General features: G+C 50.9%; 1 protein-coding gene across 5 annotated transcripts in view; it reads right to left on the reverse strand.

The window, feature by feature from the left end:
* RADIL (Rap associating with DIL domain) overlaps positions 1-15,566 on the reverse strand; it is an 84,314-nt gene that overhangs the window by 35,833 nt on the left and 32,915 nt on the right. For all 5 annotated transcript variants that reach the window (XM_003318282.7, XM_063815208.1, XM_063815209.1 and 2 more), the window contains exon 3: positions 1,153-1,400. In XM_003318282.7, coding sequence (XP_003318330.4) covers positions 1,153-1,400 — 248 coding nt within the window. The remainder of the gene's footprint in view (positions 1-1,152; positions 1,401-15,566) is intronic.

A 15,566-nucleotide genomic window follows, 5' to 3' on the forward strand; every position in this document is an offset into this window, starting at 1 on the left:
ACGGGCTCTCCATGTCCCTGGCCACCCCCACACCAGAACCCCGACAGCTCTCAGGAACCCGCCCCTCGATGTCCGGGCCCATCCCAGAGGAGGTCGGTTTCCCGGAGGAGCACACGAGAGACCCAGGAGAGACCCAGCTTTGAGACAGCAACAGGCCAGGTCAGGGCTGGCCAGGAAACAGGCACTGGTTCTACAGAACGGGCCAAGGACTACATAACTTCCCCCAGATCATCCCCAAAACTGTGTGGGAGCACCGCCCCCAGTGTGGGAGCACTACCGCCTGTGTGGGAGCACCACCGCCTGTGTGGGAGCACCACCGCCTGTGTGGGAGCACCGCCCCCAGTGTGGGAGCACCGCCCCCAGTGTGGGAGCACCGCCCCCAGTGTGGGAGCACCACCGCCCCCAGTGTGGGAGCACCACCGCCTGTGTGAGAGCACTGCCCCCTGTGTGAAAGCATTGCCCCGAGGGAAGATGCCACCTAAAACCTGGGCACAGGAGCCCTATGGCTGTAAAGTGCTCATGGAAATGAGCAGCAAAGGAGCTGGTTGCACAGGAGGGCGGGGGTAGGGTGAGCAGGGGGTGGGGAAAACAGTTGTCTGGCAGGGCAAGTGTCCGGCAAGGTGAGGCGAGGTGGCCCTGCGCCTGGCATTTGCTCGGGGCGACAGCCTGCCTGCTCTGATGGAAGTGGTGAGAAACGGCTCTGGGCAGATAGGGGTGGCATGGGCCTTTGCTCGGTGCCCCTTCAGAGAATGTGGCCACCAATTGGTGACTCAGCAGCCCCCTCGCTAGAAGCAGGAAGCAGACTGGCCCTGGCCAACTGCCCATGCCCTTCCCCAGAGCCAGGCGGGAGACCAAGGCTGGGAAGGCGTGAGGAGTTCTCCCTGAAGGCGCCTGGTGCTGAGGGCACCCACTCTGGGATTGGGGAAGTGAGAAGCCCCCACTGCCACCCACCGTGGCCTGGACAGGGAAAATGTGCATGACTCCACATGTGCCCCCGCCATCCCACTCCACAGCCTCGGCACAGCCAGAGAGGCTGCAGCCACAGAGCTCGCGGCCGACTGGGCTAAAGGCAGGAGGAGGCCTTGACTTCTGAGTCCCGCCTGCTGTCCCCGCAGTGGCACCAGGCAGTGGGTGTCAGGAGGGGAGGCTCACGTGCTGCTGGCTGTAGCCCTGCAGAAGGAGCAGATGCGGGGACTGGTACAGCGAGTACCGCATGGCGTCGGGGCCGGGCTCCTCGGGGCCCTGGGCGGCAGCGGGCAGGGCGTTCACTGGGCTCAGGCTGGTCTCACTGACTGTGCGGCGCAACCGGGGTGGAGGGGAGCTCCGGGCATCCCCCAGGGCCAGGGCCGGGGTTCCCTTCGCGCGACTCCGCTGCAGCCTCCGGGCCTGGGCGTTTATCCCTGGAACAGAAGCAACACAAGGTGAACAGTTAGAAGTCTATTAACACCAGGGCTGGGCGCGGTGGCTCACCCCTGTAATCCAAGCACTTTGGGAGGCCGAGGTGGGGGGATCGCCTGAGGTCAGGAGCTCGAGACCAGCCTGGCCAACATGGTGAAACCCCATTTCTACTAAAAATACAAAAATTAGTTGGGCGTGGTGGTGCGCATCTGTAATCCCAGCTACTCAGGAGGCTGAGGCACGAGAATGGCTTAAACCCAGGAGGCGGAGGTGGCAGTGGGCTGAGATTGCACCACTGCACTCCAGCCTGGGTGACAAGAGCGAAACTCCATCCCCCGCCAAAAAAAATAGGTAAGTCTAATAGCGCCCATGTCCCGGGTCCTTCTGAGTTCAAATCCCACTAAGCCACGTCTCCTAATGCCTGTTACTGTTCTGTCAAAACAGGTCTGGTGGAGACTCAAGGACTCTGCCCTCTAGCCACGCCCCTCAAAAAACCAGACAGTGCCTTGGCACCACCATGGCACCCACAGAACAGTCTCAGAGCAGGCAGCCTGCCTGTCAAATCCTCAGGCTGAGGGGACCACACCTCCCCTGCAGCAGCCCAGGGTCGCACCGCGGCCTGCCCAACCAGCCAGCACCACGGCCCACAGGCCTCACACCACAGACATTTTCCTACAGCAGCCTGGGCCTCTGCAGGGTCACCACGCCGCCTCCAGAGCCCTGCCCCATCCATCTGTGCACCAGGCGAAACTCCCCTGGGGGGGTGCTCTGATGAGATGAGACGGACTGGTCAGCATCGTGCCCCTACTTTACAAGGAGGAGGTGTCACTGTGCCACATCACCCCAGCCCATGGGGCTGCCGATGGCCTGCTCCTGCAACAGCATCGCTGCCTCCTTCCCAAGGCTGCCTCTGATACCCCCAAGCCAAAGCAGGCACACACACAAACACACGTGTGCATACACATGCCCACAAATACACATGCACCCACACAAAAACGCATACACACATGCACACACATGCACCCACACAAAAACACACATGCACACACATACACACACGCCAACACACATGCACCCACACATGTTAACACATACATGCACACAAACATGCGCACAGTTCAGAGATAACACACACCCTTAGAAGACTTAATATCTCATAAATACAGACACGCTCTCTAAATGCATGCTCTGGGAAAGCCAGCCGGCTGCGATAGATGAAAACCGCTCACCAGTCCCCAGCTGACCCAGCGCTGTCTTTTCTGAGCCCTCTGTTGAGTTCCCTGTACGCAGCCTTTCAGGTTAAGATCCGTCCCCATCTGTGGCGGCCTTTCCTCCAACCATTCCCAATAAAACCAAACAAAAGCCGGATGGAGGGAGGCGGCAGCTGGCCGAGGACGACCCTTACCAGCGCCAGCAGCCCCGCCGTCCTTCCCAAGGCAGCCGGCAGCCTGTGCATCTGCAGCCCGCAGGGGGCCAGGGCGTGAGGGAGGCCGCCCAGCCGCAGTGCGAGGCTGCTGGGCTGGGCTGCTCACCGCCCGAGCTCCTGCCGGCTGCAGAACCCGGCCCAGCCTGGCAGGCGGCAGGTGCCCAGCAGGTGGGGCCCAGTTCCCCTACCTCATCCCACCTGCCACTCCCACAAGCATTACCAGCCCCACAGCTCAGCCTCATTGCACAACTATGGGGCCAGATCCGAAAGAAGAACAAAAACAGCTCCAAATGATGCTCCGGCCCTCAACTTTCTCCCAAGTCCAGGGCCAGGTTGTAGGAGGTGACCTCAGAGTGACCTGCTGGAAGTCCCAGGGCCATGGGGCAGGAAGGGTTGCTTCTCCTCCTAGAGTCCCAGGGGCTCCCAGGGGACCTGGCCACAAATGCGGCACGGGATGTCCCAGGCCTGTGTCCCCTGGGGCTGCAGCCCCAGGCAAGTGGCTCGCAGCTGAGTGTACCCTGCTCCTCCAGGCAAGGCTCCACAGCCTCCTGAGGCCCAGGGCTGGGCTCTCTGCAGGTCGGAACCAATGCTGACACGCAGGGGCCACTCCCAGGGTCTCCTTCCTGGTGCTGGGTAGGCCTGCATGTGTGCAGAAGGGCCAGGCTGCCAGCCTCCAACGAGGGGCCGGAGGTGAGGCCTCTCCTCTGGGCGGTGGCGCTGTCCCTGCACCCAAGGCCACAAGCATGACAGAGCCTCCCTCTGAGTGCAGGTGTGGGGGAGGTGAAGCAGCAGCAGCAGCCACTGCCAATACTGGCACGGCTGTGGGCATGGCCAGTGTGGACAGCAACTGACCACGCCACTCTGCTCCTCAGTCCCCTGCTGTGGAACAGCCAGCAGGACCCGTGCACTCGTGCACACATGCATGCACACGTGCATTCAGCACCGCTTGAGTTAGCAAAGCCCAGAACCCACCCAATCACCACCCACAGGGAGCCGCCATGCACGGGAGGAGAGCTCTGCAGAGAGAAGACCGTAGCCAGCTCTGTACGTGACCACAGGGTGAAAGAGCAAGCTGCAGGTAACACGTGACGTGATGTAACACATGATATGACGCGTTGGCTCAGTTTTTTTAAAAGCACCTAAAACACCACTGTACATGGCTTATGGTTTCTATATATGCGCATGCAAAGCTATTTTTTACCCCAAAGACATTCAGGAGTAGGTTGTTTAATTTCCATGTAATTGTATGGTTTTGAGCAATCTTCTTAGTACTGATTTCTATTTTTATTGGGCTGGGGTCGGAGAGTGTGCTTGGTATAATTTCAGTTTTTTTTAATTCGCTGAGAATTCAAACAAATGTGTTTTATGGCCAAGCGTGTGGTCAGTGTAGAGCTATTTTATAAAAGAGAAATGCACACAGTGCGTTTACCACATGGCGGCTGTCTTCAACAGGTGGCAGGGGAAGCCTAGGCGTGGTGGAAAAAATGACTTCAATTTCATAGGATTTAGTATAGTGTCCAGTATGTAACAGAATATATGTTATATATAATTTATGATAAATATATTATCATAACTTTATATCATGTTTGACTTATTTCATTTTTTTAAACTCTAAACAAATATGATAAAAATCTTTACCTGTCAAATCTGGGAGGTGGGAACCCAGGTGTCAGATAAATGTAACTGATGATACTTTATTTTTAAAAGCTTTCTTGTTGGTTTGTTTTGGGACAGAGTCTCACTCTGTCGCCCAGGCTGGAGTAGCAGTAGCAAAATCTTGGCTCACTGGAACCTCTGCCTCCTGGGTTCGAGTGATTTTCCTGCCTCAGCCTCCCAAGTAACTGAGATTACAGGCACGTGCCACCATGCTGGGCTAATTTTTGTATCTTTAGAGACAGGGTTTCACCGTCTTGGACAGGCTGGTCTCGAACTCCTGACCTCAAGTGATCCGCCCACCTCGGCCTCCCAAAGTGTTGGAATTACAGGCGTGAGCCACCGTGCCCAGCATAAACACTTTTGTTAAAGTAAAAATCACAGAAGTTTGAAAGGCCTCTTGCTCACGTGTGGCTTTGTGACTTGGCCCTGTCCCAAGACGAGGCTGCGGGAGATGGGACCCAGCACTCTGCTCCCAGGGGGTCAGCTGTCAGGCTTGTTCGGGGCCGACATGGCCTCCCAAGTTCCCATAGAGAGAGCTGCAATCGTGCCCTGTTTGTGCCTGACCTGATACAGCTTCGTCACCTGAGTCACCTGAGTGTCTCAGCTCTGTGCAGACCCAGGGCGGATCTGCCTCAACTGGGACAGAAATCGCCCCCACTTGGCCTTTGGGTGGAGGGAGACAGGAGCCGAGGCACGTGGAGAGCATCCCTCGCGACGCTGACCCCAGCCACCTTCAGAAGCATCGCATGGCGCCATCGCTAGACACACAGCGTGGAGTTGTCAAGGCCCTCAGACCCGGCAGCACACTGCTCAGGAAGGGTAGGCCAGGGCTTTGCAATTTTAGGGACTGCCTGGTTTGGGGGTCTTATATAGGTGTGCTCTTTGCCAAGATCAGGGTCACCCCAGGGGCCCTTATGCAACCAATGGGAGATTCCGCCAACATGAAATAAGTTCAGTGAGAAATACATCATCAAGAAACCGCTATTTCTGGCCGGGCGCGGTGGCTCACGCCTGTAATCCCAGCACTTTGGGAGGCCAAGGCAGGTGGATCACGAGGTCAAGAAATCAAGACCATCCTGGCCAACATGGTGAAACCCTGTTTGTACTAAAAATACAAAAATTAGCTGGGCGTGGAGGCGGGCGCCTGTAGTCCCAGCTACTCGAGAGGCTGAGGCAGGAGAATGGCTTGAACCCAGGAGGTGGAGGTTGCAGTGAGCCGAGATCGCACCACTGCACTCCAGCCTGGGCGACAGAGCGAGACTCCGTCTCAAAACAAAACAAAACAACAACAACGAAAGGAAACCACTACTTCAAAACAAATGAATTCTAATAAAGCAAAATGGCAGGACGGCCGCAGCCTTTCATAACAGTAATTTTAGATGGGAAGTTACTCATCTTAAATAAAGCGCCAGACCTTGCTGTGGGTGAAGGAGACACCTCCAGGCTGCAAGCCAGAATACGCCCATGTCTTCTGTTGCCTACCCCATGTGAGGGACAAGACAGGCCGCCTGGTTTTAGCCGAGGTCAGCTGTGGCCCCAACGCCCTCGTCTTCTTCAAGGACCCCTGGGAATGTTCCTGCCCTGGCGTGACTGAGTTCACTGGGATCAGAGGTGCTGCGTAGGTTTAAGGGATGCCCAGGAATCTGTATTGGTAAATGCCATCTGGAAGTTTCTAGAACAGCAGCCACGGAGAGGAGCCACTGCCAGGGCACTCCCCCTCCCCCAAAGCCCTGTCCACAGCAGTTCCTTACAGGGAGCAAAGTGACACCCACAAGCGCTGGGAGAGCTTGGTGGGAGCATCCAGTTTGATCTAGTGTTGATTTCAATCCTTCTCAGGATAAGTGTCTGTCGGTTCCTGCAGAGGAAGCCGGCGGGCGCGGGTCTCCCCTGCTGCCCCTTGTTGATCCACTCTAGTGGAGAGGCAGAAAAACAACCCGGCCCAGGAATAAGGTGGGGTCTGGGTAACTAGGACCTTGGTGGGCAGCCCTGCTTCACCCCCAGCAACCCTCAGGAAACTGCCTGGCTCCAAACATCTGCTAATACACAGGGTCCCAGCCTCAGAAGCAAAATGTACACTTTCTGACATTTTAAGAAGAGAACACAAGGCCAGGCCCAGTGACCCACGCCTGTAATCCCAGCACTTTGGGAGGCCGAGGCGGGAGGATGGCTTGAGTTTAAGCCCAGGCTGATCAACGTCGCCAAGTCTCTACAAAAAATACAAAAATTAGCTGGGTGTGGTGGTGTGTGCCTGCAGTCCCAGCTACTTGGGAGGCTGAGGTGGGAGAATCACCAGAGCCCAGGAGGTCGAGGCTGCAGTGAGCTACGATCACACCACCGCACTCCAACCTGGGCAACAGAGCAAGACCCTGTCTCTAAAAAAAAAAAAGATGCAACAAGGCCAGAGGCTGGAATAGCAGCGTAGGCCTCGTAAGGGACCATGATTTGCAGACAGGTCTGCCTGGTCATGAAATGTTTGCCTTTGACACTGGGATAGAAGGAGTAGAAAGTGCAGGGCGCCGGGGCAATGGGGAAGATGGGGATGGGACGGTCGTTGTTGACATCCTTCTTCTACTCTCACAGCAGAGGCCGTAAGGAAAGGAGGGCTGAGCTCCGTGTCCCTGAAGCTCTGTTAGCGGCCTTCCTCCCCAGCCTGGGCCAAGCCGAGCTGCTGAGCACAGCCTCATCTCCCAGGTGAGATACTCGCTGCTGGAGGAAGCGGCGAGGGAGACAGCATGCAGCCACGGCCACATGGCTTTGTCTAGGCCACCCCCCTCCCCTCCTCGAGAAGGCAGTGCCTAGTGACCCACTGCTGGCAGAGAGGGCAGGGCTCTGCGTGCCGGGGGTGCACAGGGAAACTGGACAAGCAGCTGGTGACCGTCACCAGCTCCCACGGACTCTGAACAGCCCTGGAAAGAAAAACACAGGCTCTTCCTGAACGTCGCTCAGTTCCTCTATAAACTCAGCCGGCAGCTTTCACCTCCTGATCCTGTTTTCTCTTCCCTCCCTGGCTCTTGATGGTTTGCAATAATGATATATACAACTTGGAACCGTTTCTGTCACCCATCCCCACTCGCGGGCCTCAGAGATGAAGTGACTAGGAGTGGAGACGGAGGGGATAATGAAACGTTCCTGGGCTGGGGAACTTTACCACTACTGGGGAACCGGAGACCATTTTACTTATTTGTTATGTTGCCCAGGCTGGAGTGCAGTGTGGATTCACAGGCGTGGTCACCATAACACCCTGCAGCCTCGAAATTCTGGCCTCAGGGCCTCAGAATAGCTGGGACTATAGGTGCGCACCCCCATGCCCGGCAAGAGACAATTTTTTTTTTTTTTTTTTTTTGAGAAGGAGTCTTGCTCTGTCACTCAGGCTGGAGGGCAGTGGTGCCATTTCAGCTCACTGCAACCTCTGCCTCCCGGGTTCAAGCGATTCTTGTGCCTCAGTCTCCCGAGTAGCTAGGATTACAGAAGCCCACTACCCCCCACCCCCGCCAGCTAATTTTTTGTATTTTTAGTAGAGATGGGGTTTCGCCATGTTGGCCAGGATGGTCTCGATCTCCTGACCTCGTGATCTGCCTGCCTTGGCCTCCCAAAGTGCTGGGATTATAGGCGTGAGCCACCGTGCTCGGCCAAGAGATGATTTTAAAGTGGCCCCTAGTAACAACCGGGGACGCGCTGCTAAATAAACTCTGCAGTTACTGCTGCAAAACACAGAGGTCAGATGGGCCTGAAACGAGTCTTCTGTTAGCTGAGGCACCCTTTTCTAAGCTAGCAAAGGACACAGAGCCGTAAGACCATCAAGCAGTCCTTGAAGGAAAATCATTTCAAATGTACAAAAAAGAACTTCTCATGCATCATTTGGTAAGCATTTCTCTATGCCATGGCCAGCCTGACTCTGGGCATTTTGCATCTAATTCCATTTTATTCTCATTATAGAAACCCTACAAAGGCTGGGCATGGTGGCTCATGCCTGTAATCCCAGCCCTTTGGGAGGCTGAGGCAGGTGGATCACCTGAGGTCAGGAGTTCAAGAGCAGCCTGGACAACATGGGGAAACCCCGTCTCTACCAAAAATACAAAAATTAGCCAGGCATGGTGGTGGGTACCTGTAATCCCAGCTACTCGGGAGGCCGAGACAAGAGAATTGCTTGAACCCATAAGGCGGAGGTTGCAGTGAGCCGAAATCACGCCACTGCACTCCAGCCTGGGTGACAGAGCGAGACTCCATTTCAAAAAAAAAAAAGCCTTACGAAGGAACTGTGGCTAGACAGGAACATATTAGCCTCGTTTTGGGAACCAATTCTGCCATTAGGGAAACAATTCTAGGGAGAATGTATATGTAACTTCCTCTTGCCATCAGGAACAAGACAAGGATGCCTGCTGTAACCACTTCTCTTCAACTTTGTACTAGGTCCTAGCCAGTACAACAGGCAGGGAAAAATAGGGGAAAGATACAGGATTGAAAACAAAGAAGTTGCCAGGCGCAGTGGCCAACACCTGTAATCCCAGCACTTTGGAGGCCGAGGCGGGCAGATCACGAAGTCAAGAGATCAAGACCATCCTGGCCAACATGGTAAAACCCTGTCTCTACTAAAAATACAAAAAATTTGCTGAGTGTGGTGGCACGCGCCTGTAGTCCCAGCTACTCGGGAGGCTGAGGCAGGAGAATTGCTTGAACCCGAGAGGCAGAGGTTGCAGTGAGCCGAGATCGCACCACTGCACTCCAGCCTGGCAACAGAGTGAGACTCCGTCTAAAAAAAACAAGAAAAGAAAAGAAAGAAGTTCAATTATCATTTTGCAGGCAATGTGATTGTGTATGTAGGAAATGCAAAAGAATCTATGGAAAAATTATTACAATTAACAAGTGAATTTAGCAAGGTGACTAGACATGGTGAATAAGCAAAATTCAGGCTGTTTTGTTTTGTTTTTGAGACAGGGTCTTGCTCTGTCACCCAGGCTGGAGTGCAATGGCACGATCACAGCTCACTGCAGCCTCCACCTAACTGGGCTCAAGCAATCCTTCTGCCTCAGTCTCCCAAGTAGCTGGGACTACATGTGCACACCACCACGCCCAGCTAATTTTGTATTTTTTGTAGAGACAGGGTCTCACTATTCTGCCCAGGCTGGCCGAAACTCCTGTGCTCAGGTAATCCTCCGGCCTCAGTCTCCCAAAGTGCTGGGATTACAGGTATGAGCCACTGCACCTGGCCAGTAATATATTTAAAGATCAGAAGCAAATCATGTCGGATTCATGACCCAGGAGTCAACCACATGTAGCCCCTGAGTGCTAGGACTGAGGAAAGGGACCGAATTAAGAAACGAGGGGTGTTAGAATTTGACCTACGTAGGAAAAAAAAAAAAGGAAGAAAGAAGCGAGAGGTATCCCGTATATGAAAATCATATTTACAGAATACTTTAGAAACCTAACCTAAAGAAAGCTAATGTAGGCTGGGCATGGTGGTTCATGCCTGTAATCCCAGCACTTTGGGAGGCTGAGGCGGGAGGATCACTTGAAGCCAGGAGTTTGTGAGCAGACTAGGCAACACAGCAAGACCCCAAATCCACAAAAATAAAAAGATGAACCAGATGTGGTGGGACACATCTTAGTCCCAGCTATTCAGGAGGTGGAAGCAGGAGTACCACTTGAACCCAGGAGATGGAGGCTGCAGTGAGCTATGATTGTGCCACTGGGCTCCAGCCTGGGTGACAGAGCAAGACCTCATCTCTAATAAATGAAGTCAGAAAATGAAGGCATATTCTGAGAAAACACCAGAATCCCATCTCTAATCGATCAATAAATGAAGTAAATGAATGCATACACTAAGAAAACACCAGAATGAAAAGCACCAAAGCGTTGAAAATGATTCTCTCCGGGAGGTGACCTGACACGTGATTTCTCCTCCTTTCTCTATACTTTCACTTACTTTCCAAATTTTCAGCAAATTGAGAGGTTCCATTTTTTTAGACGGGGAAGAAATTATTTTTTTACATACTCTAGGGTATTATTTCCATGATGAAACTTGGACCGCCTCACACTAATTAGAGTCTTACTCAGGGAACAACAATCGCGCCCTCTGAAAAGCAACTGAAAACCTAATTAAGATAATGGGTAACTGAGGAGATAAAATGCTTAAGCCATTTGTTAGGCAGACACAGATGGAGACAGAGCTCTCCGGGGCTGTGCCGAGGAGAGAGCAGCGTGGCGTAACCGAGAACTTCCTCCAGCCGAAACCATGGGCCGTAGCCAGTTACCCCGGGAAGCTGTGAGCCCTTCGTTAGAGAGGGTCACGGTGACCAGCGAAGCACAGTCCTGCTCACCGCGTCCAGCATGGCGCTGGGCACGCCACCAACAGCGACAGCCCTATGGAGGGCGCTGTTTCATCTCAGGCACCACTGCTTATTTGTCTCTTTTGTCCCAGAGCTACAATCTTCTTCTTCTTTTTTTTTTTTTAAAGAGACGGAGTCTCGCTCTGTCACCAGGCTGGAGTGCAGTGGTGCGATCTTGGCTCACTGCAACCTCCGACTCACTGCAACCTCCGACTCCCTGGTTCAAGCGATTCTCCTGCCTCAGCCTCCTGAGTAGCTGGAATTAACGGGTGCCTGCCTCCATGCCCAGCTAATTTTTATATTTTTAGGAGAGACGGGGTTTCACCATGTTGTCCAGTGTGGTCTCGATCTCCTGACCTCGTGAGCCGCCCGCCTCAGCCTGCCAAAGTGCTGGGATTACAGGCGTGAGCCACTGCGCCCGGCCCTATTGTTTTTTTAAGTAGCTTGAGTTTTAACTTTGGTGGGGGAGTCTTCCCTTGCCATCTAGAAAATGATTCCAACTCCCTTCCCTCCCCTGCATCTGTCTTTTTTTTTTTTTTTTGAGACGAAGCCTTGCTCTTGTTGCCCAGGCTGGAGTGCAGTGGTGCTGTCTCAGCTCACTGCAACCTCCGCCTTCCAGGTTCAAGCGATTCTCCTGCCTCAGCCTCCCAAGTAGCTGGGATTACAGGTGTGTGCCACCATGCCTGGCTAATTTTCGTATTTTTAGTAGAGATGGAGTTTCACCATGTTGGCCAGGCTGGCCTCAAAACTCCTGACCTCAGGTGATCCACCCACCTCAGCCTCCCGAAGTGCTGGGATTATAGGCATGAGCCACCGTGCCCAGCCACAACCACATTTTTTAATGGACAAGGATTTGAATAAACATTTCTTCAAAGAATAAATATACATGGCCAATAAGTACATTAAAATACAATAGAAAATGCTCAACATCATTAGCCATTTGGGAAATGCAGAGGAAAACCACAATAAGATACCACTTCACACCCACTACCATGGTTATAATAAAAAAGGTAAACAGGCCAGGCATGGTGGCTCACACCTGTAATCCCAGCACTTTGGGAGGCCAAGGTGGGTGGATCACTTGAGGTCAGGAGTTCAAGACCAGCCTGTCCAAGATGGTAAAACCCCGTCTCTACTAAAGATACAAAAATTACCTGGGGGTGGTAGCAAGTGCCTGTAATCCCAGCTGCTCATGAGGCTGAGGCAGGAGAATCGCTTGAACCCAGGAGGCAGAGGTTGTAGTGAGCCAAGATCATGCCAATGCACTGCAACTGGGCAACAGAGCAAGACTCTGTCTCACCAAACAACAACAACAAAAAAGGTAAACAATATCAAGAGTGCAGAAAGACTGGACCCCTCATACACGATTGCTGGAAAGTAAGATGGTGCAGCCATTGTGGAGAACAGCTTGTCGGTGTGTTAAAATGTTACACATGAATTTACCTGTGACTCATAAGTTCAACTCCTAGGTATATGCCCAAGAGAAGTAAAAAATACACGTCCACGCAAATACTTATGCACAAATGTTCACAGCAGCATTATCCAGAATAGTCAACAAGGGAGAAATAATCCAAATGTCCATCAACGGGTGAACAGATGAACAAAATCTATCCATACGATAGGCTACTGTTTAGCAATGAAAAGGAACAAAATACTGATGATACCTCTTACAACATGGATGAGCCTCAAAAATATGCTACGTGAAAAAAGCTAGATGCAAAAAAAACAAAAAACAAAAAACACACAGGTATGACTCTATATATATGAAATATCTGGAAAAAGCAAATGTATAGAGCCAGAAAACTGATCAGGGGCTGCCTGGGTCTGGGGGTGGGACCGGCTGACTGCTAATAGACACAAAGGATCTTTTGGTGATGAAAACGTGCCGGCCGGGTGCGGTGGCTCTCGCCTGTAATCCCAGCAACTTAGGGAGGCCGCGGCAGGCGGATCGCTTGAGCTCGGGAGTTCGAGACCAGCCTGGGTGACATGGTGAAACCCTGTCTCTACCAAAAATACAAAAATTAGTCAGGCATGGTGGCACACATCTGTAGTCCCAGCTAACTCGGGAGGCTGAATTGGGAGGACTGCTTGAACCTGGGAGATGGTGGAGGTTGCAGTGAGCTGAGATCACACCACTGCACTCCAGCCTGGGTGACTGCACAGACTGGGTGACTGAGTGAGACCCCGTCTCAAAAAAAAAAAAAAAAAAAATTGCTAAGACTGGACTGTGATGATGATCACACAACTTTGTAAATTTACTAAAAATTCATTCAATTGTATACTAAAAACAGGTAATTTTATGGTATAAAAATACCTCTTATAATAAAAGTTTTTTTCAAAAAAACCCAGCAAATACATTTCTTTACGTCATAAGCCCCCAGTCCAACAGAGACAAGGAAGATAGCTCCGAGAAGCTGAAATTGATAAGATATCGAATATATCTGAACATCTTAAAAGAGGGAAGACAACAGAGTGTTAAGGGAATGTGGAAATAATGAAAAGTAGCAAGGAAAAGAATGGACAAGCAAGAAGGACAATAATTAACTACAAAGAAAAATAAAAGTTGGACAGGAAGGAAAAACAATATTCGTATAGACCCATCTTTAGTTGTGAAAAGCTATACATGATCGTAAAAAGGTAAACCCTGATTATTAATTTTAAAAAAAACATGGCTATATTGAGAAGATCGGGCAATAGGAATTGGAAATTTGGAGAGGCGGGTGGTGAAAAGACCTAAGTTCTCATTTTCCACTGAAGGAAGTCACTAGAAAATGTCTGAAATTTTTAAAAATCAAGACATAGTAGGATACGTTTGTTAAAGATAGGGAATTAGGCCGGGCATGGTGGCTCACACCTGTAATCCCAGCATTTTGGGAGGCCGAGGCGGGCAGATCACCTGAGGTCAGGAGTTTGAGACTAGCCTGACCAACATGGAGAAACCTCGTCTCTAATGAAAATACAAAATTAGCCGGGCGTGGTGGCATATGCCTGTAATCCCAGCTACTCGAGAGACTGAAGCAGGAGAATCGTTTGAACCTGGGAGGCAGAGGTTGTGGTGAGCCGAGATCGTGCCATTGCACTCCAGCCTGGGCAACAAGAGGGAAATTCTGTCTCAAAAAAAAAAAAAAAAAGGAATTAAAAGCCAGAAAGAAAGAGTTCACAGTTGAAAGTGGTTATGGGGAGTTCAAAACTGGGAACAAGGAACGGCTATGGCAGAGAACTGCTGTTTTGCTTTTAATCAGTAATGAGAAACTATTGCTTTAACTGTGCACATATATATATAACTTTGGTGAAAATAAGTAAAAATATTTAAGTGTACATAGTTTTCATTCTACTGCAAGAATGAATTAATGAATGAATGAACGTTGATGGGATCAATTCCATCAACTCCTAAACACACGTGTTTATCTTCTAACATCTCTGGAACTGGAAGGCATCCTGTATTCTGTGGAATGTCGGCCAGGCTGCAGCTGTGAGGCTACAGCTTGGTTTTTGTTGCCTGGGGCAAGGTTCTGAAACATTTCAGTTCATTCAGGACCATCCAAGGCATGAACATGCCTTCCAGCTGTTATCTGCAACAAACCTGCAGACCGAATGGCAGGTGGCTTGGAAGAATGTACTAGAGACAGCAGGGGGTGCCACATCACCAATCCTCTTGAGGACAAAGAAAATGATACTGTGTGGGGAGTGTGGACAGGGACGGCTCTCATTTGAAAAGACTTACACTCTAAATTCATTTCACTCCTGCATACCTTTCTGCGTACGCACAAAATGAACACAGATCAAAATCTGTGTTGAAATAAATCTTTAGCTACAATATAGCTTAAGTACAAAAATAAAAATCCTAGGTAATAAGAAAGTATTATGTCCTAGTTTAATTGTATTTTTTATGGTGGTTAACACTGGTGATCTTACTACTGATAACATCTTTTATTTGGTGAAATATAGTATATGTAGGAATGTATGTTGCAAAATTGTTCCTAACAATCCCCAAATACATAGAGTGTTTCGTCTACACCAAGGAATATTCCATAACCATTAAGATGAATGAATTGGAGGTATAACACACGATGTAATTTCCAGAGAGGATCTGGTATGAAAAATACAGAAAAGTAAGTATATGATTCCCTCATTGTTTTCTTTTTATTTTTTTCTTCATTCCTTTTACCCACACTACACAGACGATCCCTTAAAAAAAAAAAAAGAAAAAAAAACGTTTGACAGAAAGAACCCTGTATGTATGTATATACATGTGTAAGAAGTCCCCTGCAGAATAATATAAGCACAGAAAAAGCATGGAAGGTCACTATGGTGGGCAGAATTCTAAGATGGCTCCATGGTCTCTGCCCCCCTGGGCTCACTCTGTGATTATGCTGCATGGCAGAAGAGATTCTGCAGATATAATTAAAGTTGTCTATCAGCTGACCTTGAGATATGGAGGTTATTTGCTGGGCTGAACCTAATTACGTGTGCTCCTTCAAAGCCCAGAGTTCTCTCCAGCTGGTCACGGAAGAGAAGTCAGAGAGGTTTGAAGTATGAGACGTGTGTGATGCCAGGGCAGTTGTCCAGGGCATCACGGGGCAACCTGACAACAGTCACTGGGAGCTGAGAGTGGTCCACGGCTGTGAGCCAGTGAGAGACGAGGGGAGAGATGCAGAGACTTCAGTCCTAAAACCACAAAGAATTGAACTCTGCCAACAACCTTGTGAGTCTGAAAGAGGCCCCTGAGCTCCAGAGAGGAACGCAGCCCAGCCGATACC

Source organism: Pan troglodytes, chromosome 6 (assembly GCF_028858775.2).
Source record: "Pan troglodytes isolate AG18354 chromosome 6, NHGRI_mPanTro3-v2.0_pri, whole genome shotgun sequence".
Classification (NCBI taxonomy): domain Eukaryota; kingdom Metazoa; phylum Chordata; class Mammalia; order Primates; family Hominidae; genus Pan; species Pan troglodytes.